The 27,763-nt window shown below is 32.2% G+C and overlaps 1 protein-coding gene across 5 annotated transcripts in view; it reads right to left on the bottom strand.

Annotated features, from left to right (window-relative positions):
• LOC145280026 (CDC42 small effector protein 2-like) overlaps positions 1 to 27,763 on the bottom strand; it is a 260,837-nt gene that overhangs the window by 13,382 nt on the left and 219,692 nt on the right. For all 5 annotated transcript variants that reach the window (XM_080131681.1, XM_080131686.1, XM_080131682.1 and 2 more), the window contains exon 4: positions 21,683 to 21,706. In XM_080131681.1, coding sequence (XP_079987807.1) covers positions 21,683 to 21,706 — 24 coding nt within the window. The remainder of the gene's footprint in view (positions 1 to 21,682; positions 21,707 to 27,763) is intronic.

Below are 27,763 nucleotides of genomic sequence, written 5' to 3' on the forward strand. Positions count from 1 at the left end.
ACCGATTCCGTACTAAATTCCAGATTTTGATACTTTATAAATCTCTAAATATTTAACTATAAAAAAATTGTTATTTTGTCCCAATTACCATAAAAACACATGTTAAATGTGCCTATATTTTCTCAAACGTAAAAACACACTTGTGAGGGGGTGATCTAGAGATTTTAGTCTTACTGGAAGTTTAAATCAAGAAATATCTATTTTTTTATTACTACAAGCAGTGGAAGATGTTTCTTAAACCAAAATCAAATAAAAAAGATAATTTAAGGAATTGGTTTTGGCATCGGAAAATAGACTCAAATTTTTCTGATTCCGATACCCCAAAAAGCTGTATATAGATCTAGTTTTAGTTTGGCTAGCATCCATTATAATTATGAGTGATGTTCCAAAAGTAATGTCTCCATTTTTTATTCCATCTGAATGGATCAGAGAAGACTGTAAATTGCATTGTCATGATGACTGAATTTATGCATTCATGACCTGAAAATTTCATTTCTCTATTGCAGATATTGACAGTGTGAGACTCTGAAAAAGCAATCCCTGTCATGGACATGCATCAGAAGCAGAGATGCATCATTGAATTCCTCCATGCATAACAAATTAAAATGGTCAAGATTCACCGGCGCCTGTTGAACATTTATGAAGCCAATACAGATGATGTCAGCACAGTAAGAGGAGTTCGTTGATTTCAGAGTGACGACAGATGTGAGTGACAAAGCATGCTTTGGACTTTCACAATCGAAGTATCGAAAGATGCTGACAAAAATTCATTGAGAATAGTAGCGACTATGTAGAAAAAATAAATTCTGGAGCACTAAAGACCGCTCGTTTTAAATTGTATCACTCCTATCTTCATAGCTCTTCAAAATTTTAGTTTTTGAGTTAAAGATAAATAGGAGGTCTTACTTTTGAAACAACCATTGTATTTGAGTATGTTGGTTTGATCTGAAACTATATATATATATAGTCTTTGAAGTTTTTAACATTTGAAACTATACAAAAAATTACTTTTTATCATTCGTTAAAAAACCATCCAGTCAGTAAGTCATTTAATCACCTGCAATCACTGCATCAACTCTCTCGAATTTACTATAATACCAATTTTTTTTATTTTTCAAGGGATCATCAGTTGTTTACCATGAAACACTGTTTCGAGGATTTAAAAACTAAACAGTACAATATATATATATATATATATATATATATATATATATATATATATATATATATATTCATTCACCATTTTCTCTATGGTCTTTAATAAATAATTGGTAAAAAAATGGATTAGTAGTGGATCGAGTTTGATGCATTTTTCCTGGCCTATACATCTGTATAATTATGGATTTTCACCATGTTTCTAAAAAGTTGCCTGTATGCCAATCCATTATTATGCTAAAGCAGACTTAATAAACATTTGTTCCCATAAGGCATTTTTATTATATATTTTAATCACAAAAAACTACATATTAAAATATTCCTTGGCATTGAGATTGAGTTATATTTGAAAAAAAAAAGATTACATTTTAAACTGTTATAATCAGCTTTAATTTGCATTACTTTATTAAAATGACCCATCTCTTACCATCACTATATTTTGTATGCTGTTGTCATAGCCCTAATGTATAATTTCCTCCCCATTGATTTTATACGGTCTATCACCCTCCCTCCCGTCACGTGGTTTATTAACGGTCAAAAGTTATAAAGAAAATAATAAGATTGGAATAGTCCATTTTAAACAAGGGAAGATCACCACAAATAGTAAGGTTCAACCTATAACTGACAAGGAAAGAGGGAAAAGAAACAGAGAGAGAGAGAGAAAGAGAGAGAGAGAGAGGGGGGTGCATGGAAGATGTAGCAAACAGAAAGCGATGAGTTTGATATGTTGTACTTTTATTTGTTTCATATTTAACTGGCTTTGCAAATTTCTTTATTTCCTGATTAAAACAATTTGGCCCAAACTCAACAGTTGACCAAACAGGTCAACTTTTTTTTTTTCCCCTCATCTGATCAAATATCTGATTGTATTTCATGGAATGTTGTTTTTAAAAATTGATAGTGTACATCATTTGGTCGTGTTGCTGTCTCAGATTTATCAAAAGAGTCTTTCAATTCAGTACAAATAAAAGGGACATTGTAATTCTCCATTTTTGGAATGAATGAGAACACGGTTTAGTTGAGGAATGATTTTCAAAACCAAACTGGCAACATCTGCCCTTTTTAAATGAAATTTGGAAGGAGTTATTTTTCTAGTCACTTCCTTTATCATACCCCATTTTCTGAATGAATTGACCCAGGAGTCTCTATTATAAAAAAAAGGAACTTTGTGCGTGAGTGTGAGAGGGAGGGAGAGAGAGAGAGAGAGAGAAAGTTTCCTATGACTCCAAAACAGCTGGACTGATTTTAAATCGCATAAAAATGTACTTTTTCTACCTGGCAGTGTTCTTAAATCGGTTTTGTATCAGAATGTCTTCAATAAGTATCGATAATCGAAAAAATCCGATGAAAGAAGGAACATGCAATTTCGACTAAAGTTAACGCTTTATACGGCCTAACATCACAAGTGGATTTGAGAAGTTTTATTACCACACAAGCAGAAAGGCCCAGCATATAAAATAAACAGTACGTTCTTTGATATGACAAGGGACGCATTTGAAATGAATGTTTCTGTTTATAGCACAACTGAACCTTGATACTTGACTTTTGCATTTTAAACTTTAATTTAAGCTATTATCACCACACAAGTAGAAAGACTCGGCATATAAACTCCACGGTAGATTCTCTACAGTGCAATATAAACTATATTGTATTGTGAACTAAGTCACTGCAGGAAGGCATGTGAAACTTTCTCCCAGTGCAATGCAGTGGGTCCCCAACTAGAACAGGCAATTAATCGATTAAATTGAAAAATGGACAAATTCACAGATTTCGATGAAATGGGAAGGTGAAACATTCGTTGATTCTCATTAAATCCTGGGCAACGTCGGGTCTTTCTGCTAGTATATAGATAAAGCAGACTCTGTAGACTGATTAAAAAGAGAATCGCTTCACTGTGATCAGGAGCGGATTATAATGACTGCCCAAAATCAAGGCTTGATGACCAATGCTTTTGTAGAATAGTGATCTCAGCAATGACAAAAAGTGCAGGTTTTGTGATACAGAAGTAGAAAGTGTCAGCCACCTTAAATCCAGTTGTTAATTTCTGATAGGAAATAACTATCATATGACGCGAGATAATGGAGTGTGTAAATATCTCCACTGGACGATCTATAAAGTTGAAAGCAGCAGCAGCAAGTCTTGGGAACATGTACCAGAAATAACAGTTGGAAATAAGTCATACACCATCCACTATGACTATACAATTTCTACAGCTATGTACCTTGAAAACGGAGCTATTAAACCTGACAGTTATATAAGATAAGAAGAAGAAAGAAACAACCTTGGTAGAAGTTAGTATCCCCAATGGTGGTGGATTAAACAAAGCCGAGAAGAAAAAGAGAACAAAATACTAAGGTTTTATATATGACATGAAAAGAAACTGGAATCTTAGGAAGATCTCCATCATTCCAGTAATTATAGGAGTAACCGGACTCGTGAAAAAAAATTTCAAAAACTACCTGGCAAATATACCTGGTGAACCAAGTGCAAGAGAGGTACAAACAATTGCGCGTAAAGCGACAGTCAGAATCTTATAAACATTTTGGTTGGAATGTATGAAAAAGCAGGGGAATGTTTGGTATCCGGTAGGATGTCACATTCCTAGCTTGAACAAAAAGAAATACTTTCTTAATCGATATATTTCTATTTATTTAATTGATACATTATTTCCAGCATTCTCCCTTGTTTTTGTTCTTTTTAATAATGTGCCCTGCGTTTAAGTTAAGCAATGTTCAGCCTGGTTAGTGCCAATGGATGGCCATTTGAGAATACCAGGAGCTATATGTGTAGGAGCATGTCAACATTTTTTTTTTTTTTTTTACTCATGTTCACCCTTAACAAGACATAGCACCACTTGGACTAGGCACTACTATTTGGGACCATGCCTAGGAAAGATTAACGATGTTGGTTTATGTTACATCTAAACTTCTGCATATCAGTACAGGTAGCAGGAAGCGAATTCCAAAGTCTGGCTGTCCAAGGAAAGAAAATATTAAAGTAGAAAACTTTCTGGTTTTTAGGGACCTCAACAGTGAAGGGGTGTGATTTTGTTGTTAAGTGGGTTTGTCAGGGATATGTACGTCAAGGAGGCACAAGTGAAACGAACTCATCAGAACACATTCCATTAAAATATTTGTAAAACAGGCACAGAGATGCAACATTGCGGCGATGGGACAAGGTTGGAGCTTAGTCGTTAAAGTGGGACCTATTAGATTGAAAACTCTTTTTTGGACCCTATCCAAGAGGGAGAGACTAGTGGTAGATACAAAAAGCCCAGGTGTGGCAACAATTCTCCATAAATAGGCGAATGGTGGCCTATAGAGGTACAGGATAATCTCAGATGTGAGTAGTCTTTCTTCTAGCTTGATAGAACGAACTCACCTTCTTTGCAGCAGCCTTTGCAATGTCCTCAATGTATTTGTTCATTCATATTGCCCATGAATGTTAAGCTGAGGAGTTTGAAGAATTCTCAGGAAGGGAGTTATTTGTCATGGATATCAGTGGTTGGATAATAATGTAAATTGATTGTGATAAGATTTCAAAACCGTTTTTGTTTTATCATTAGTTTCTTTACATTTTGTATTGAACCAAAAATTTGGGAATTGTTTCTGTTGCTATTTCTATTAGCAGATCTCTAGATGATGTTATTGGCTTTAGTTCTTTATTTCTTTTTTAATTTGGGATGAACAGAGTTTTATCAAATTTGAACCTTTTTATTTTGAACATTTGCCATTGAGGGATTTAATCTTTTGATATTGGTCTGTTTATGTCTACGAATATAAATTTGTGATCATGGCTGCATTGGTAGTCATCGGTTTTCTGTAGAAAGTCCACGAAGATGGAAGGATAACAAATTGATGTCAATAACTGACATGGAATTTGTTCTAAAATGTAGAAAGATATACGGTTTATTGTGAATGCAGAAATCTCTTGTTTCCATTATAACTTTTTCAGTTTGGTTAGAATCACATTTTTAGATTTTTTTTTTTAGTCCATTAAAAATGGGAAAAGTTATAGCCCGTTAACTTAGAATGAGACCTTTGTGCCAAATTGATGGTTGAATATTGTTAAATTTGCATTCATTTTTGCATTAAATGCTAATCCCTATAAATCTCTAATTGTGCCCTGAACAGATACCTAGTTTGCTGCACATTATCATAGCAAAGATACATACAAAGTTTCAGCTAGATCGGACTAGTAGTTTCTGAGAAAAAGTTGAACAGACAGATTAAGAAAAATATAATATAGATTATAACTCTTTGAAGTCTTTTACTATGTCTGAAATTGCTTCAGATTATTTATCACCTATTTCTTCAATTTATATTTTATATTTTTTTTTATATATTAAGCATATAATCATTTCATGATGGAGTGTACTTTTCATTGTTATTGCCTGGAGGTTAGTGCTTTTATTTATAGTACTCTATTAATATTTTAAATCTAAAATGAAGAGCCACCAATTGATCTGTTGATCTTGTTGGTTTTGTTTTATAAGCTGTATTGTTGTGTTGCAGGGGTTCATATTTAAACATTACATATAACGGATATAACGATAGTGATGATGAGGGAGAGAGAGAGATGTATACATATACAGTTCTGTTCTGAGATGCTTAGGACTTCATATATATATATATATATATATATATATATATATATATATATACTAAGGGTGATAGGATAATAGATGCACAGTTCTTATATTTCTTATAACACATATAGAGAGGAGGAGAGATACATATTCTTGGAAGGGTTACGCAATGTTCATAATAAGATGATAAACATTATCTTTTGAGTGTTGAAAGATGACACGAAGACAAACAGGGTTGAATCCAAGAATTTTTTTGAGGATCGGCACTATTGCTAAACGAATTATTTTGCGCTAAATAGTATTTTTGGTTTAAAAAAAATAACCATTGTAAGCATAGAACAAAATATTGAAGCCGGTGATTTTGTTTACTTTATCGCCATCATCTAAATTGAAAATAACAATGTCCGGTTCTTGTCTTCTTTATAAAATCATCTTTTAATCTGATTGGTCAATTTTTTTCTTCGAGAGTTACCTGCCCGTTCTTTTTTTTTTTTTGGAGGGGGGGGGTTCACTTTATTTAAAATAAAGTAAAACGAACGAGAAAATTATTAAACAAGATTTAGTTTTTTTCCTTCAATGTGCATTAATATTACGCTTTTCTCAAAACTTATTTTACCGAATCCGTACAAATGTAAAATAAATGTTTAATAATGTTTGTTTCATTTTGTTCAAATCAAATAATTTTTTTCGTTTGTTTTATTTTATTTTAAATAAAAGGAAAATTCCACAACCACCCCCAATTGAAGGAAAAAAAAAAACAAATCTTGTTTAATATTTTTTTTGTTTAAGTGAAAATCCACCTCCCCCCTCCCCCCCAAAAAAAAGAAAGAAAGGGAAGGTGTCACTCTCGAAGAAAAAAATTGACCAATCAGATTAAAAGATGATTTTATGAAGAACACAAGAAGCGGACATTTTTATTTTCAATTTAGATGTCGATAAAGTAAACAAAATCACCGGCTTCGATATTTTGTTCTATGCTTACAATGGTTATTTTTTTAAACAAAAAATATTATTTAGCGCAAAATAATTCGTTTAGCAATAGTGCCGATCCTCAAAAAATTCTCTGGAATTTGTAACGCTAAAATTGGATTCAACCGACAAACAGTTACAAAATATCGATGGTGATTCTTTATCTCATTGGACCGGTCAAATGATGATGACGTCAGCAATTCACATTTGGGGTCTACATAGTTTAATGTTCTACCCTTCGCTTCCAAAGGAGCAGCTGACCACTGACTGCCAACTGACTGAATCTCCTGATCTCTGCCAGACTCAACTACTTGATCTGACTAACTCTAGCTCCTATATTGAGAATCCTCCTTTTGCTATTACGTCAGAAGTGTGTTTCCCAAACGTGACCAATTCATGTGGCTATGCACACGTTTTTTCAAAACACAATTCTGCAAACAAAGGATCCTTTCCTAACCTATTTTTTAACAATGCATTTTTAATTTGTATTGTTCATTTTTTTAGCTGACATTTTTAATATTCAGTTTTATAAAAGAATGAACAATCAATTCTTCTTACAATATAAACAATATTTAACTATTTATAATAGAATTTAACAATAGGCCTTTTTAATATTCCGATTTCTAACATTCTATTTCTGAACCTTGCTTACCAGGTTCGAGTCTCGTCTTATCCTAATCTCATTTTCACTTATCTAATGTTCTTCTTATTTACATGGAAATAGGACAACCTTTTTCCTGTAACAGTATGCATCAAAAAGATGAGCTTATTTTCTGATTTTTTTTTTTTTTTAGGAATGTTTCTTTTGTGATGTAGTATAGAGGATTTCTTCAATCTCCAAAATTAGCTGTCGGTTTCTTAATGGACAGAAACAGTTGCTCGTCTCTGACATGTAAATGGATCGTTGGATAGTGACATCTAGATGCAAAGTTATCTGTAACAGTGATACCACAGTCAATGTTTATTTGCCACCTTCCCTCCTTGCAGATTAATGTAGCCAAATAAAAGCAAAATGTCAACAAAATATTTACTCAATAGCAGCTATTTTTTTTACATGGGGTTTTCCCTGCCTGCTCCTTCATAGGCCAAATGAAGACAAAGCTTAAAAAAATATATCCAACTGCAACCAACTCGCAATTTAAAGAGCAAGATCATACTTTCTTTGCCATATCTTATTTCAGAGTATTTATTTGCTTCCCCACAAAAGCAAATTAGACATAAGGTCGTTTTTTTTTTATGTGGGGGGGGGGGGGGGGGCCAGCTCCCCAAGTGTCAAAATAAATGTCCAAATAAATAGAAATTGTCTTGATATGAAGAGTTGTCCCCACATTGACCAAACCTCATTACTTTAAGTGTAGTATCTGAAGAACAGATGGTATTTATTTGCTCCCCCACCGAGCAAATTAGGCACAAGGCCGATTTTTAAAGTGAGGAGTGAAGGGGAAATGGGGACCAACTCCCCGGGGAGTAGAGGAGCTGGATAGTGACAATTGGTATGAAGGGTTGCCCCTACATTGACCAAGGTCTTATATGTGAGTTGCCCCCACATATGGTCTTTGCTTGCAGTATCTGAAGAACAGATGGTGTTTATTTGCTCCCCCACAGAGCAAATTAGGCACAAGGCCGTTTTTAATGTGAGGTAAAAACCAGCTCCCCTAAAAGTAGGCAAAAAGGGGGCACTCTGGTTACCAAAAGTAATAATTGTCCCAGTATAGAGGGTTTCCCCTCCATTGACTGGTACAAATTATCTTAAGTGCAGTATCTGAAGAACAGATGGTATTTATTTGCTCCCCCACTGAGCAAATTAGGCACAAGGCCGTTTTTAGTGTGAGGTAAAAACCAGCTCCCCTAAAAGGGGTCACTCTGGTTACCAAAAATAATAATTGTCCCAGTATAGAGGGTTTTCCCTCCATTGACTGGTACAAACCATCTTAAGTGCAGTATCTGCCGGAACAGTATCTGAAGAACAGATACTACACTTTGATCTTTGCTCCTATGCCAAGAAGGCCAGAGTTCCTGACACAATTACAATTTTTAATGTCTTCTTGACTTTTTGGTTAGGAACAATGTGTAGTATTCATTCTGATGCCACACCTAATCTATTCTGTCCTCGGTCAATGAAGAAGGTCCTTCCAGAGTGAGGCAATTTTTATTTTTGTTCCAATCCAGAGTGACTTTTTGCAGATCTAGATTTTCCCTATATTACAAAAACTGACCTCCTTGCATATAACTTTGCCCTTGTAAGGAAGAAAATAAACAGGAATTATAGTTTTTAACGTCTTTTGGAATTTTCCATTACTTTGCTTAATTTAACCTCATGTTAAAAATACCGTTTTTAACACCATTTTTAAATACCTGCATCTAAATATTGTTAGATTTGAAGGGTGACTAAATTAAGATTTTTTTTTTTTTTTGTCACAAGATGTTGAATTTCTTCGGTTTGTTTTAGAACCTTAGCATTTCCATTATAAAATATTAATTTTTTTTTTTTTCATATTATGTTAGTTTTCTTTTGTTTGTTTTCTCTGCTATAATATTTGTAGGAGTGTTCCTTTGTGGATCCTGTTTATGTTTTGCTTTTTATTTTAAGAGGTGCGTCCTTGCCCTAGTCATTTCCATTTTATTGGGTGAAGGACATAGTTTGGTTTTCTGTTGTATTTTTTTTTTTTTTTTTTTTTCATTCAGGGAAGATTTATGCTTTGGTTGTGGTTCTATTTTTGGTTGTCGACTAAAGATATTATCTACGAATTTTTTTTTTCTCAGTGGTACTTCTTATTTATCTTTTCTTCAGTATCATCATTTCTAGGAGATTTGCGTTTGTCTTCTGTCGACCCTGAATTAGTTTCGTTCAGTAGTATGAATCGTATGAAAGAATTTAAAGTGTTTGTTGGTTTATCATGTTTTTTTTTTTTTTGTTTTTTTTCTGCTCAATATTTTATCAATTTTTGAGGTGCTTCAGCTCTCAGCTTGTCTGGATGTAATTTTCTTGTTCTGTTTGCAGTGTTTGGATGTATTTCTATGTAGCCCCCCCCCCCCAACAACTTCAATATTCTTAATTCTTTCATTGATTCTGGGCATGGCTAAAAGACATCCAGTGATGAGGCCCCCATTTGAGGGATGTGGGAAATATGGAATTGCCCCTTAGTTACCATTGCTCCCAGGTCCACTTTGGCCAGACTAGTAATACCTCTTACAGCATCTAGTACTACCAGATCAAGGTGTCTGAAGATACTGGCTTCCTGACCAAAAATACTCCAAACATTACAGGCGACTAGGGACAGCTTGTGAATTTAATATTCCCTTGATATTTCCTCCTTTGAAGGAAGATTGTTGAACCCGCTTAGGGTTAATGCCATAAAACAACAGCAGAAAAATTATTTCATTAGAATAGCGACTTCCTTAAGCTGTGAGCAATTTTCGTTTTGTCGTTACAGTTTGGTTCAATTTACATAATTACTTATTTGTTGTTGTTCTGTAAGAAATAATATGATTTTCCTTACTTCAGGAAAAGTAAATGTTCCTTGTGAATTTAACTTTTGCACTTCATCTATTTTTATAGGAGCTTTTTATAGGATGCATAGTGTCCCTCTTTGGTGTTAGCGTCTTTCAACTATTCATAGCATGCAAGTTTGTTGGATTCATTACTGTTACATCTTAGACATATTGGTACGCTGATGATATGGTTTATGTGATGGCCAATTTTATGCCAATTTAAACGCTAGAGCATTCTGAGAATTAAGGTTTTTACGTTAATATTTATACAGGATGTTAGGCATAAATTTGGGAATTATTTGATATTTTTTTTTTTTTAATTTCAGAATTATTTGAAATATTTAATACCAGTAAATTGCAATAGATAGTTGTCTCTGCATACTATTGATGCGTGCGAGAACTGGAAAGCACTGAAATATTAGAAGACTAATCTGCATCAAAGATTTGTACCAGATTAAAAATTCGTCGGAAATCTTAGCTGCAGTTTAGGGCTCCTTAAATACCTGGAAGACCAAGACGTGAGCTAAAGAATTGTGGTGGACATGTGGAAGTAGTTACTAGCAAAAGAACTTCTTTACAACAACTGATAAACTCCGACAATGTCAAACACCTAGTTGTGTTTGTGATTCTCTGGTTCTTATCAGAAGCAATTGCATAACATGCAGAAAAACAGGTGACTAGCCTATGGTCCACACAAAGTCTTGCATCTCATGAAAACTAAGTTCCTTCAAACTGTGATGGTATTTAGGTGTCAAATCATGCTGCCCCTACATATTCAAAAAGGGACTCAGACTCAAAATGATCATATTGAGTTGCTGTTTGCTGTTCTAAAGTACTGACCAGAGATGGTGGCTTCAGGAAGGTCATAAATGTGACAGCAGGACTCAGCTCTGTCTCACATCTCCAGAAAAATATAAAAGTGGCTGTTTGAGAACTTCCATGATTTCCAATTCATTTGATTGCAACCCCATAGACTATTATGCGTGGGGTTGCAGCTGAGAAAGAAATATGTACCGCCTATAACATCAAAGACACACTGATTGCTAGGATCCAATTGATGTTCGGGCATCTTTATAAGCACAACATAAGAAAACACATATGTACTCATGCAGAATAAAGACCATGCTGTTATTAGAATTTTCCCGGCAATTTAGGTAAAATGTTAAAAGATGCCGAAATGCTGAGTCAATGCAATGGCAGTAGCTAACGTCATTTAAGAAACATTTGCTATTATTCGTTTATTATTAAAGTGGAAACAGTGACTTGCAAAAGAACTGCTTTACAACAGCTGGGAAACTTGTCAACAAGATCAAACACCTAATTGAGCAGGAGATTGTGAATGAATACAAAGCACTGGAACAATGGAAAAGAGTGACCTACATCATAATGATTCACACTACATATAAAAAATTCAGAAATCTTAGCCACAGCTTAGTGCTCATTGAATGCTTTGGAGGGCACGAGATGCGAGCTAGAAGATTATGATGAAGATACGAAAGTGATGGTCAAAGAAAGAATCATAGCAAATGTTCTGGTTGTATTCATACAAAAAAAAAAAAAAAAAAAAGAATGCAACAAGATCCAGGCAAAACAATACAAACTTTGATGAGAAAGATGATTGTTGGAATGGCAACTATGAAGAAAGTGCTGAAGAAAGATCTTTGGGACTCTTTAGGCTAGAGTTGCAAGGAGCAACTATTCACAACCAAGGTGTTGCAATATTTATGTTATTGTTATGAGGGTAAATATTTACTTGTTGCAAGATGCGAGACAAAGTCAGAAAGTGGGGATAACCAGCCAGCGCCCTTAAAGGAGGGGCATTATGGCCTAGCAAAAATTGTCTGGGCATTCCCCAACAGGGGTGCCTCAAAGAACACATGATAAACTTGCTTCACCTGAAAGCCAGGTGGCAAGGCCAGGGAAGGTGTACCTCTTAGGTAATACCCAGGCGGCATACCTGTCTGACTGATTGTCAAGAACGGAGACTCATCCACCAACTTTAAATACAATGTGAGACTGATTGCAAAAGAATAGTTTCTATTTATATAAATAGAGGTGATAAGAATCGACCAATCAAATTGAACAATGCTCTGCAAGCAACCAATCAGAAACCAGAATCACTCCATAAAACATACTAGATATTTTAGAATTCTGCTCATACTTTTCATTTTTCACACACAAAGGAACTTGGCTCTCAAGACTTCTTCAAATTGACTACCTACCGGAAACCCTATTCTTTGTTTTAGCTTTTACAATTCAAAACTTCTCTATATTGATACTGCCATTTTGCTTGGAACAAGATTTCTCTTTTCTTTCTTCTTTTTTTTTTTAAAACTAAAATGGCTTACAACTCAAAACAAGGTCGAAGAGAACCTCAACAAGGTCAAACATCCAGTTGAGTCATGGATGTTCTGGTCCTTCTTGGAACAAATTGCATGATGTGCGGAAAAATATGTGTAGTCTACATAACACACAAAGTCTCACGCATCAATAAAATCAACTTCTTTTAAACTGTGATGATCTTTGGGGATGTTTCCTGCAAAAATCTACACCACCACCCTCCTTCTCACACCTTTGAAAAGAGACTCAGATTTAATTCAGATGGTCCTATCAACTTGTTGTCAAACACTAAATGGAGAGGGTAGCTGCGGAAAGGCCATATTTGTAGTAGCAGGACTTAGTTCCAAGTGAACTTCTCCAGGAAAACACACAAATGGCTGTCTGAGAACTTTGAATTCATATATACCAACATCTGCTTCCCTCTTTCCACAACTTGGTTGATTGCAACCCCATGAACTTTTGTGTGAGGGGCACAGTTGAGAAAGACAAAAATGTATTGTTTGCATCACCAAGAATGAGTCGATTACCAGAATCAAACTGATGTTCAAGAACCCTTCAAAGGATACCATGAATGCTTCAAGTTTAGGTCTTAACTGGAGGCCATGGTGGAGGCCAAGGACAGCTTCTTTGAGTTAGCTCTATTCAACAATTTTTTTTTATCTAAGAGATACACTTTAAATTTACAGGAGAAGACATGACTTTTCTATCCTCTCTACAAAAAGTGCCAAATTCTTTCCAAACATCTGCTTTCATTTCTGTAGATGCTTTGAAAGAATTGATAGTTAATATACACGAGTTTGTGTTTATGCTGGATCAGTTTTTCTTTTAATAATTATTCTTATAACGTCCAAGACTTGTTTGGTTTTTTGTTTTGGTTTTTTTTTTTTTAATTTCCTCTAGGAAACACATGCTCAAGTCAGGACATTTACTTATTCCTTTGGAGGTGTTAAGTTTTTGTGGGAGTATTTCTTGATATTTATGTTGTGGAATTTTAATCATGCAAGCAGCTTTTCGACATGCGATTTCCATTTTTTTTTTTTTTTTTCAATTTAGATCAAAAGTTTTTAATTTTGTTATTAATTTAGTATGGAAGTTTTGGCGGATATATCCTTTCTATTGTGTCATTGTTAATGGTGTTTTCTTTTGATTCTAATCCTAAGTATCCAGGGAATTTTTTTCAGGTTGTCTTTAATTTCTTCTAGGGAGTACATGCTCAAGTCAGGACATTTGCTTATTCCTTTGGAGGTGCTAAGATTTTGGTGAGAGTATTTCTTCTTAATATTCATGTTGTAGTTCTTTTGCAGACAAAATTTGTGGCAATGATTTGTCTTCAGTAATTTTAAAGGTTTGCTGTGTGAAATATATTATTAATTTTTTGGTCCATTCTCTCTACATACTTCGGAGCATGATGAAAAAAGCCTATAAAAGGTAAAACCCATTCATAGTGACATGGTCAGAAATACTCAGACATATTACTCTGTATTATCAGTTGTGAATTCTATGTTAATGAGTTCCTCAGTGACTCTATCCAAGATTTTAGAGTAATGCCTTGATATCGTACTAAACTTTTCCTCATTAATGAATTGACTTTTTCCCCACCAACTTCTAATCCAAATATTTCATTTATGTTAATTTAATTTTAATTTACTAGTGGAAGGAGGCAGATATACTGGGTCATAGAATGTGCTTAAATATAATTTAATTCATGAAGATTTCTTATTTATTATCACAGAGCCAATTCTCTATTGAATATTATATTGTGCCTAATATATATTATTGATTTCAAGAGTTTCTTTAAAAAAATGACTTGGGTGACATTAGCTAGAATCGAAACCAAAACATTTAGCACTCCAGCTGCATCTCTTACCGATATAGCTATCGAGAGATAGGCAAGAAAGATTTAATATTAAATGACTTGAAGAATGAATTAAATTTGAGCATGCTCAGATAGTAAAAATATATTGGTAAGTTGAAATGAACAGTTGACATTTCAACTTGCTCATATATGCCTGCATGTGTTATCCATCCAAACAAAGATTTTTACTTGTTATAAACCATCCTTAGTGTATAATTACTATTCAGTGTTATGTAACCAATAGTTTGAGAGTTGATAGGTTAAATATTTACAGACAGAGAGACAGACAGACACACGCACACACATACATCTGTTTTATTAATGTAGATTTCCTATTACTGCATGGATTTATATACATATGGCTTAAATCAGCACTTGACACAAGTAATTGATGAATCAGATTGAACCTCTGTGATCACTCATCTAGTAAGGGTCAAAAAGCAGTTCATTACCACTTTTCGTCTGGGTTATGAACTGCTCAGACAATTCTCAGACCAAGCGACAAAACAATTAGCGAATTCTACAGCCCAACCAACAAGGCAGAATAAAACAGTAACAATATATTAAGAGTTTCTTTTAAACATTGAATATAATTCATTGTTAGTGAAACTGAAATCCTAACTACTAGACCACATGAATTAAATTATTTAAAATATTTTACAATTTAAATCTCAATTTTTTTTCTTATAATGAGCAGTATATTTCATGGTTTACACTTCTTACAAAGTTATTAATTTTGACAATTGTGTCTGCAGTTCATTTTTTCTCTCTCAAAAAGTAATTCAAAGAAATTTTTCATTTGAAAAAAAAAAAACAAAAACAAAAAAACACAAAAAATACATCTCCATATGCAAGTACAATTATTAAACTGTCGTCTTTTCACCACAAAATTTTAAATGTTATCTAATTAATAGGTCGTTTGTCAAAAAACTGCTAGACAACATTTTGATAGAATAATCATTTTTAGTTTCATAAGAATTTATCCGTTTTTTATTTGCATAAATGTTCATGATTGCATCCTTTTAAAATCTCTAATAAAAGCAGATTCATTCAAGTAAAAAATGTCTAAAGATATTCTTTCAATTAAATTTCATAGGGACTTCATCAGATTATAATTTTATTGTCATCTTCAAATGCATTTAAATTTTAATATTTCTATGAAGAATGTTAGTTGAATGGCGATCTTAGAAGATCCATTTTACTAAAACGAAACAACTTAAACTGCTTTTCTTTTCCTCAAAGCAACATATTTATAAATCCAATTAAACACCAACGCCATTGGAAAAATGGTTGAATCATTCTACCATTTTAGAAAGTATCTACTCTCAATGCATAAAAGCCAATAAGATGAAGTACAGTTGCCATATTTGGCCAAGAGCTGCTCAGAGCAGCTTTTCCTGCTTTGATAGTATTCAAAACTGGCTTTGAAATCTAGTGGACAATGTCCTTTTCTCCACCTTATAGCCTCTTTCTCACAGAAGAGTTTGTGAGTCTATCTCTGCTCTATCAATATTTTCATAAGTGCTCGACTGAGCTTCAATCCATGGTTCCTCCTTCTGTAAAATATTCACAACAAACATTAGTTTGGCTATAATAATTTCCCATACTCTATCTGTGTCTAAAACTAAATACAAATTCCATAATCAAAGTTTCTTTCAGAACTGGCCACCTGTGGTAAACTATACCGCAGAACTGCTTTCCAGCTGACTACAACATGATCGTTTTCAAGTCCAATGTAAGTAAATCCTTATTGAGCCGTCCTCTTAAATCAAATTCTACCCAATTCCTACGACTACTCATCATTAAGGAGTTGTCTCACAGACTTCCAGACACTTATTAACTCTTAAGGACTTGATAAGCAGCAGTGATTTCTTTGTAATAATAATAATAATAATACAAAACATGGAGAAACAAGCTGAGCATGCGGGAGTCCCTTTCCACGAGTGAAAAATTAACTTTTATTATGGCTAATGTCTGTGCAAAATTAAAAAAAAAAAGAATCCAAGATGTGGTTATTGAGTAAAGTAGAAACGAATGAATGGTTTGGAGCCAATTTTACCTGTATAATCCTCCCTAGGGCAGGCAACCAGAGTTATCCCGGAAAATCCTTTACTTTCACCATGACTAATGTTTACGCAAAATTTTTAAAAAAATCCTAGGCGTGGTTATTAAGAAAAAATGCAAACAGATGAACAAGAATGAATTACTAGGTCCAACCCCTTCTTTGTCGGGGGAGGGGGGGAGAGAGAGTGATTTTAGATATCTTCTATTTTGAAGAACATCAAAACAAATAATTTATCATTGTTTAAATGATAGATTGTGAACAATCTAAAATGTTGTATATCACAAATAGAAAATAATCTTACAAAATAAGTTATATAACAAAATGGCAAACGTTAACAAAAAATTATTTTGCATGAAAAGGATTTACAGAAAGCCATCTTTTTTACCATAAGAGTTACTGAAAATTTCAGAACATTTAAAATTATTTTTACTTGCATTTTAATTGTCACATGATGTTTTAGTTTCAGAATGTAATTTATCAAAAAAAAAATGTTTAATTATAATAGATATCTAATTTTTTTAATTATAAAATACAAAGCTTTAAAGATTCTTAAATACTATTAAAAAGGAAGATCTACTCTGCCGAGTTAAGTAAATAACAATACAATCGTAATCACTAGGTCAGATGAGTACAGCATTGTTGAGGCAAAAGAATAATAAAAACCAATGACAGGCAACAATCTCAAGGCCATTTGTGGTTCCTTCCTGACAAAGAAAACCTGTTTAAATCTATTTGAAAGAAATTAACATTTTTGTGCTTGCCTGAAATTTGGTCTTCGGGCCAGGATCAAAGTGTACTACCTGTTCTGCAGATGCTGCACTTAAGGTAATTTGTACCAGTCAATGGAGGGGAAACCCTCTATACTGGAACAGTTATTTTTGGTAACCAGAGTGCCCCCTTTTTGCCTACTTTTAGGGAAGCTGGTTTTTACCCCACATTAAAAACGGCCTTGTGCCTAATTTACTTTGGTGGGGAAGCAAATAACTGCAGTAAATAAATATTCAAAGATTATCTTCACTTGAAACCATCCAAAGCCATCTATTTTATGAAACTTAAAATGAATTTGACAAACCAAATTTATTTTACTTGCAAAATAAGGATCACCAAAAAAGATACATTTCAAATTCTGATTGAAAACTATTCTTAATTCAAGACGTGTGTGTGTGTGCTTTTAGGTAATTATTTTTGAAATTCTAGATAAAATAAGTTAATACAAAGATTTTAAAACAACACATGTTACTGTGCAGCTTTCATTAAAAATGGAAGAAATCTGCCTAACAAATAAGAAACACCAATAAAAACAAGTATCAGTTATCGCCCCTGCAATCAACTACTAATTGGGTAATGTAAATAACGATTAATTGAAAATTTTACAAATTCTCTTTTTGGTATGGATGGGAAAGGGGAAGAAAAACTAATTATATACTTTTAGATACGTGTTAAAGGGTAGAGAGAATCATTAGGATTGGTTTGATTGAAATAAACATTTGGTGGATTTTGTCATAATTAAAATACTTACATATAGATAAGACTTTATTCAGCTCAAAAGCATACATGAAAAACAGGCGGTTAGAATACTGGTAAGACAGCATCACCACTACTAGACAAAAGGGGATAGTTTAAGTTCCTTTGATATATATGTTCATATGTAAACTTCTGCTAAACAAAATCAAAGAGCAAGCAGAAATAATAAAAAAAGATTAAAGTTAGTTGCATCCATATTGAGAGACACACTCTTGCCCAACAGAAAGATGGGGAGATTCCTTCATTGTACTATTGTGTCTTAATTTCAGGGCTTTACAGACAAATTAATCTTTCATTTTATTTATTTTGGCAACTAAATATTTTCGTTTACTAGCCAAATAGAAAAGTTACCAGCCAAACCATGTGATTTTTGGAATATGACATCTTTGTTCCATGATGAGTACGTTCATCATAAAGATGTACAGATTTAATAACGGATGCATCTAAATAGTGGTTCCATTGTTACAACATAATAGAACCATACCCAGTGCATCAAATACTGATTAACTGTATAGATTTGAACATACTCGACTGAGACACAATCAAGAAAATAACCTAAAGGAGATCATCAACAAGGTTGAACCCAAATAATATTTTTTTTTTTTATTTCTAAGAGCAACGAAGCTAGACAGAGCTCTACAGACAAATTTATCTTCAGTTGACTTTTGACAATTAAATATTTTCGTTTGCTAGCAAAATAGAAAAGTTACTAACCAAACCTACGTGATTTTTGGAGTATGACATCTTTGTTCCATGGCATAAAAATTTCCATGTATTTTTTTTTTTAAATAAATGTAATTCTAAATATTCACCAAATTTTAAGCTGAGACTTGAAAGTATAAACATTCAAATTTCTTCAGATGCAGTTTTTTTTTTTAAAAACAGCCTTCATTAAAAAAAAATGGGAATATATCGTTCTATTAAACTTTTATTAAGTAATTTAACTTTGCTCGTTTTATTAAAAAACAAAAATAAAGGTTAAGACATTTTTCATTCAGTAATGAGCTTTGGAAGATTGTTGGTGAAAAACAAAATAAAAAAAAAATCAACACCAAATGATAATCGTTTCATTATTTCTATTCGTCACTAGGAAAAATCACTTGCAAATGCAACTTTTTCACTCGCAACGTAAAGCTCTGAATCTGATACTTTCAATGAAATAAATTGTATTCATTTTCATAGATGATGGGGCAATTCAGAAAGGCTTGCATCTGAAGGTGATACTCCATTTGAACAAGGAGCTAAATCCCCAAGATGGTCACATCTGGAAATTATGTTCCATTTAGACATGGAACCAAATCTTTAAGGGGGACTAGATTTTATGACATCAAAATACTTGATATAAGCACATGTTGGATTCGTCTCCAAGAGTTCATCTTTCTCAACCAGGTGACAGTTTGGTCTAACAAATCAACATAAAATAACGGGGTTGCATAAAAGAACATTAATTATGTAAAAAGTATAATCTTCCCCGACTTTGGGAATCTGAAGAATTTCTTGTGATGAGTTTCATCAGTTGATGTTGAGTATCATTCTAATAGAGTGAAGGGTATCAAGTGCTGGGGATTGCCACTCAGAGACATGCTATAACAAAAGAATTTCCAAATTATCCCATCATAATAGTTCAACCTGACAATTTCCAGCAGGATGATACAGAGTAGACCTGCTAGATCCAAACCCATGACAAATGAGAGAAGTCTTGACATCATAGGACATGGAAGTTGCTCTAAGGCATTTCATAAAGGGAATTGGTATTCAAATATTTCACAACTGTTGCCAAAGTATATCTGCACATGGAATGGAAAAAAGGAATCTGGAACATTCATTTACAGCTGTAAATACATATTTATTGCTTGCAGTAAAAGATGGCCCTTAAAATTCGTACTTATTCTTTTTATCGATGAGGTAGCTTTGATAATGATTCCCTCTCCATTTTAGTCTTAAGTCCTCTTAAGGTTTCGCTTAATCACATATTCAACAAATTGAGCAAATCTTTTTGATATCCTTTACAGAAAATAGTAAGTTTTTTGCATGAAATGAAGCATTTGGACCTCCGTTTGGTTGCACAGCTCTTCATAAACCTCTTTGAGTCTCCATGAAGAAACTGATCTACAACATATCATCGGTAACATGTTAGAGGCTACTAGTATCGGAACGATTAATCAGAAATCGGAAAAAATTAGAACTTTTGAGGGTATTGGAATCGGAAAAACCTGTGCCTATTTTCCAATGCCAAAAACGATTCTTTTAATTGATTTAAAAAAATTTTTTTTTTTTTTTTTTTTTATTTGATTTTGTTTAAAGCAAAATTTTCTACTGCTGGTAGTAATAATAAAACAATGAATATTTATTGATTTTAATCTATCAGTAAAACTAAAATCGATAGATCATTCTTCACAAATGTGTTTTTACATTTGAGAAAATATTTGTACATTTAAAATGTGTTTTTACGGTAATTGTGAAAAATAACTTTTTAGTTAAATATCTAGAGATTTCTAAAGAATCGGAATCAGGAATTTAGTACAGAATCGGGAATTATATTGGAATCAGGAAAAATATTGAAATGGTCCAATCACTAAAGGCTACATTATTCTTGTTAGGTCAGTATAGAATCATGTAATTAAAAGAGGCAAGTTCTAGTCTTAAACTTTGAATATTGTTTGTAATCTTTCTTATTTTACAACTTATATAAATGCAACAAGGTCAGTCATAATTGTGAAACGTTGGCACTACAATAGATTATTCACTTCATAACTTCATTTACTGCAGTAAGTAAACTTACTCCAATTAACATTTTTGACATGAAGGACAACCAGCCTGGTTTAGTGCATCATTGCTCAACTTTGGTGATTTGGTTAGAACCGGTGTATCAATGTGATTGTGCTATATAATAAAGTGTTTATTTAAAATAAAAATCTGAATTTTGATTGATCTCTTAACCGATAATTCATGTAAAATCACCTTTTTCTTCACCCTATTCCCTCTGCTTCACTTTTTGTTATCAAGTAAGATCTTTGACTTACTTGCAGTTTCATCAAATACTTTTGCAAGCAAAATCCAATCCCGCATTTTGCTAAATCCTACCCTCTGATGAGAAGGAAAGTATTTCTTCGAAACTTCGCGGATTAAGGACTATCCACTTATTTAGTGTTTCCTTTTCAAATTAACTATGTTTTTAACTCTTTTTCAAAGTGTTTTTATTAACTATTTGCTCTTTATATATATATATATATATATATATATATAGTCTTTGAAGTTTTTTAACATTTAAAACCACACAAAAAATTACTTTTTATCATTTGTTAAAAAAAAAAAAAACACTTAGTCATTTAATCACCTGCAATCACTGCATCAACTCTCTCGAATTTACTATAATACCAATTTTTTTATTTTTTAAGAGATCATCAGTTGTTTACCATGAAACACTGTTTCGGGGATTTAAAAACAATATATATATATATATATATATATATATATATATATAAATTCCAATTGTTTATCATATATCACATCAGTCAGCATAAATATTAAGGAATTTATAAATCAAACAGAATCAATGATGTAAATGGGAGCATTTTACATTGTAAAAAGTATTCAGTTATTTACTTTTTATCGTATTAAATAATTTGTTACCAGAACTTGACAACTAAAATTCAGAAAAAAAAAAAAAAAAAAATAGCAAAGAAATACTCACTCCATTTTCCATCAATGGATGACACTAAAAAAAAAAAAATTAAAGATATAATCAGAGAAACTAGAGAAAAGAGTTTCAAAACAACAAAATTAAACAATGAAGCCTTTTTCACAAAGAAATTATCAATTTTTAAAAAACAATGTATAACCAGCTGTAATGATAAAGCACCAAAACATTTTCAACCATTTTGTTCTGTAGTTCAAAAAACAAAGATTTTAAATGTGAATTAAGAAAAAAAACGAACAAACCAGAATATTTTGAAAATTTAGAAAATGGAATGTTATAAAATTTTTGGTGCAGCTTTAATGTGTCGTCTGACCCAGTTGTGTAATTTCGAACAAAGTATTTTACAAAATATGGTTCAGTAGCAGATGTGCTAGAGTTAATGATCGGAAAAAGTGTACAGTATTATTGAAAAGAAACAAGATGGCTGACTTGAAAGATAGTGTTATTCGTAGAATGCAGTTATCTCCCCCGATTTCGATCTTTTAAAGGGTTAATTTACAGTGAAATAGCAATTTCGAAAAATTGTTTTTATAATTATTTTTCTACTTGACCATTTTTCATAATTTTTGGAATTTATACTAATTTCGGCATAACACGTAAGTACGTAATGTTTTTCTCTGAAATGCATTCTTTTGAAGACACACTATAGTAAAGTTGCAAATGCTTTATTTTCTAAATTTTGAAATTAAATTTACAAAATAATATTTTCAAAGATGTGACCAGGTTTCTCTATTAAAAAAAAGTGGGGTGGATATTTCTAAACTGCCCAACTTGTTTCACATAAGTAGTAATAATAATAAATAATAATAAATTAAGAAAAATAAATCACTATTTACCTAATATTTCATTAATGTTTCTTAAGTTATATGTAAGCAATTTTTATAAGCAAGAAATTTACTGGAGGTCTTAATCCGCAATTTTTATTTTAATACAATTGCAAATTACTTAGGATCTCTATCCAGCGATGGCTGAGGGAATGCTACTCCTGTGAAATAAGTAAAGGGTTTTGTTTGAAATTCTGTCCAAATTCCAGAGTTTGAAAGATACACCTGAAGAAGGTCGGAGGTTACATCGACAGAAACGTTGTGAAAATGACACTCAAGATGAGAACAGCAGTCTGATGAATCCAAATAATACGAATAACCAATCTCATTTCAAAAATTCAGAAACGTACAGTCTTTTTCATTATTTATCTATTTTAGTTTATCTAGAAACGGTATGGATGATTTTCAGCCAAGAATTTATACTTAGATAAGCTTCTTAAGCATCTAAATGATATATTCAGTAAAGAAACGGATACGACAAATCAACATGCAATAAATATACAAATCAAAGAAAATCTATATTATGGATGAAAAGAGACCAAAATATAATTCTAAAATGCTAATAATGGATTATGTCATGAAAGATATATGCAAAACAAAATGTAAATCATATTTCTAAATTTTTGAGATGAACATTATTTGTATAATTCGGATTCTTTGGACTATTGTTCTTATCTTGAATGTTATTTTCACAACGTTCTGGTTGGCCTAATCTCCGAACTTCTTCAGATATATGTTGTTGAACTTGTGAATTTTTCTGTCAAACTTATGGCATAGTGGATAAAGTACTTGGTAAAATTTACTAAGTTACACTCTTCTAGAGGTGGAATCTTCAGTGTGGGCGACACTCAAAATACAACTGCAAATTACTTAGAACTTCTACCCAGTCATCGCTGACGGAATGAGAGCATGTTATCTCCGTGAATTAAATAAAGGGTTCTGTTTGAAATTTCGTTAAGGTTCCCATCTTCACGGAATTTCAAACAGAACCCTTTCTTTAAGATTCCAGAGTTAAAGATACACCTCTAGAAGGTTGGAGTTTACATCGACCGAAACATTGTGCTAATAAAATTTAAAATCAGAAGAGTCACCTAAAGAATCGAAATACAAAAACCAAAAGCAAGAAAAAATCTTAAAGCTTAAATAATTTATATATATATATATATATATATATATATATATATATATATATATATATATATAAGAACAAGTAGTTAATAAAACATGTTAAAAACGCTTTGAAAAAGAGTTAAAAACATTTAATTTTAAAAAGGAAACACTAAATAAGTGGATAGTCCTTAATCCGCAGAGCTTCGAAGAAATACTTTCCTTCTCATCAGAGGGTAGGATTTAGTAAAATGCGGGATCGGATTTTGCTTGCAAAAGTATTTAATGACACTACAAGTAAGTCATAGATCTTACTTGATAACAAAAAGTGAAGCAGAGGGAACAGGGTGAATAATAAATATATATATATATATATATATATATAAGTTCAATCAGAGTTCAAACATTCATACAATCATTATTACATTAACTTCAAAAATGGAAGTTCAAAATTATCAAAATATATTCGGAAAAAAAAGAAGATAACTAAAATAAGAATGATAAAATATAACCTTTGCCTTGATGTTAATTAGCAACAAATAAGATTCAGGGGGAAAAAGATAAATTATTGAACACAATAAATGAACTGGCTTAAAGATGTCAAAAGATTGAAAATAAGCACACGTTTTAAATTCATTAATAAAACAAGAATACCATATACGGTCATAAATGAATTGCATCAACATTGAAACAAATTTGAACAAACATTATCAGAATTTATTTTGTTAAAAGATTGTAAGGTTTGAAATGTGTGAAGAAGTAAATAATCTCTAATATATATTTTTTTATTTTAATTTTAGGTAAACAAATAACACGGTTAGGATAATAAAGCCACTATTTCGGTCACATGATGACCTTCCTCGGCTAACCTAAACTTCCGATTTCATATAGATATGGTTTTAAGAGCATGTCTCTATGAAATCGGAAGTTTAGGTTTTCTGATGAAGGTCATTGTTTGACCGAAACAGTAGCTTTGTTATTGTTGTAACCATCTAATTTATTTACCTAAAATTTAATAAAAATATATCTTGCTCTTTTTATTGAGCATTTGTCAATAATCTCATTAAATTCATTTTTTTTTTACTTAGAATATGCAGTGAAGAATACATCAATGAAGAATTTGAATATATCGAACGTACATTTATGAACTTACAATACGCTCAACATTTTATGACAAATACAAAACAAAGCACTAAAAATTTACCATAACCGAGAAAATTTCCAAAAGACAGACAATTAACATTACCAACTAATAAAAAACAACGACACAATCTATAAGAACCTAAATAAGACGGGCATTCAAATAACAAAACTAAACTCTTTAACAATTAGGGATCTAACACGTAAAATTATGACTAATACCAACACTAACATCAAAGCCGGAATATATTCCATACCCTGCCTTGATTGTGGAAGAATATACGTAGGAGAATCTCAACGTAATTTAAATAAAATAATATATGAACACAAAAGAGATATGAAAAACAACAATACACTCAACGCCATATTTTGTCACATCATGGAGAACGACCACCATTTTAATTTTAACGAAGTAACTTTCCTTAAACATACACATAATAGATCCACACGACGTTTAATCGAGTCGGCTATAATCTCCAATTCCAACAATATAATTAAACAAAGAAAGGGTTTTTCCATGTTGCTCCCTATCTGTCGAAAATAATTATTAAAGAGAACAATTTAGACACAGGTTAAACTTGAAATTATATATATATATATATATATATTTAAAAAATAAATCTATTCGTAATTTCACTTCATTTATAATTTTTATTTTACTTATTTACTTATTTTATCACTGTATTTTTAGACGCCATTTTATCACTTTTTATTCTTATTTTTAGACATCATCTTTCAAGTTACTACGCTATTTTATCCCAATTCAATTGTCTCCAATTTTTAAAAACTCTCTTCGTAATCTCGTTTCATTTTATTTACTTAATCTATCACGGTTAGATTTCCAGACGCCATCTTTTAAATCTCTACGATATTTTAACCCAATTAATTTTCTTGTTTCATTTTATCAATTTATTTACTTTTCATTTTTAGACGTAATCCATTACGCTAGTTTACTCTAATTTATTATTTTCTCAAATCATAAAATGTATATAGGCATCTAATTTATATAAGGAAAACACGCTGCTCTCCCCGCCCCTCCCCCGCATATAGCCCCAAATCCTCCAATCCTCTCGTCAGTGACCATCCCTCTTGAAAAAGTCCGCATAAATCAGGCGAAACGTTGAGTATTCAGGTCCTTCCACCTCCATTTTAATCCATATATATATATATATATATATATATATATATATATATATGTGCTGACATGGCATTTATAGGCTCTTGATTTACTTCATTTCTAATGTTAATTGTCGATGGCCTTGAGATAAGATACCATCCTACAAAGTCAAGGATGAATTTGTGAACAAGTTCGAATCTCCTGACTAACAGTAATTCTCACTTCCTACACTGACGGTTGCGTAAGCATGGAACACTAGTGTCTGTAGGTATAAAAAAAAAATATTTATTTGAATATATATATGTATATAATTATAAGAATTTCATACAATAGTTGTTAAGTATCATTTCAGTTTCTAATTCGACATTGCAAATTTTCCTTGTAGGCGAAATTATCCACCTTGTGTTGCCATCAGCCAAAAGGCTATTAATATTGAGAATGAGCAAAAAAAAAAAAAAATAAATAAATAAATAAATAAATACAAGAAATGTGTGGAATGAAGAGGGCTATTGTGCAGTTATATATCTTTTGAAAAACAGATAGGTGAATAAGTGTGTACGAGCAAAAGGTAGTATGATTGATACAAATATTTTGTGGTCGGTTATGCATAAAAGTTGAGTTTAGGAAGTCACACATTAATATATCTTTTCTTATACACCCATTCGCTCATCTATACCTGCAGACGAGTGTCTAAAAGGTGTGGGTGTACATAAAAGTGTTGTGCTATCCTGTTGTATATTTTGCTAGACAGGTTGGGGTAGGGTTAGATTAACTATGCGAAAAAAGAACGGTTTAAGGAGGCAGTTAGTTGTATGCTGCTAATTTTCTATACATTGTTATATGAGCAGGGAGACCCGACGCTGCCCAATTTTTTTCAATCCAATCGACTGATTGCCTGCTCTATTCAGAAACCCACCGTAGTGCACTGGAAAGAAGCTCACATGCCTCCCTGCAATGATTGCACTAATCTACATTGCACTGTAGAGAACCTACTGTTGATTTTATTAAATTATTTGGAAAGAATGGCTTTAATTAAAGTTTAAGATGTAGATGCCAAGTATCATGGTTCGATTCTATTCTAATAACATTCATTTCGAACACACCCCTGTCATATAAAAAAAAACCTGCCGTTGATTTTATACACCGGGCACATCTGCTTGTGTGGTGATAAAACTTCTCAAATGCCCTTTCGATGTTAGGCTGTATAAAAGTTTTAACTTTGGTCAAAATCGAACTGTTCCTGCTTCAATTGGATTTTTTTCAATTGTATATTTTCTATATTTATCGAAAATATTTCCAGACAAAACCTATTTAAGAACACTCCCAGGCACAAAGTATATTTGTGTGAAATTTCATAAACTGATCCAACTGTTTTGGTGTCCATAGTGAACTCGCACGTGTACAGACAGACAAAATGGCTTTTGTATACAAATAGAGGTATTTGTCAGAGATTTAATATATAAAATAATGCCCTATTGTGGATCTGTAAACACTTAGCTTAGCTCCAACATCAAGATTTTATTCTGTTCGCCATGCTTAATAAGAGCAAACAGAACCACATTTGTAGTTTTTTTTTTTTTTTTTTTTCAAGTATTCTGAAAAAGTTTTATCAAAAGCATAGTATGGATCTATATTAGTTTAGTGATATCTAGGAAGTAGGAGTTAATATTCTCCTACACAAATATATACTCTGACCACTGCTCTTTAAACACTGGCAACATTTTTTATATAGACATTTTCTTTTGGCAGATTTTTTTTTTTTTTTTTTTTTTATCGTTTTTATCTTAAATCGAAGTGGAGCATAATTTCTCAATCAAAACAGATTTGTCTTGGTTGGTTTAAACAAATTGTTTTGAAATTCATTTTTTTTTTTTTTTTTAATTTTTA

This window comes from Euprymna scolopes, chromosome 7 (genome assembly GCF_053919585.1).
Source record: "Euprymna scolopes isolate OS-2025 chromosome 7, ASM5391958v1, whole genome shotgun sequence".
NCBI lineage: Eukaryota > Metazoa > Mollusca > Cephalopoda > Sepiida > Sepiolidae > Euprymna > Euprymna scolopes.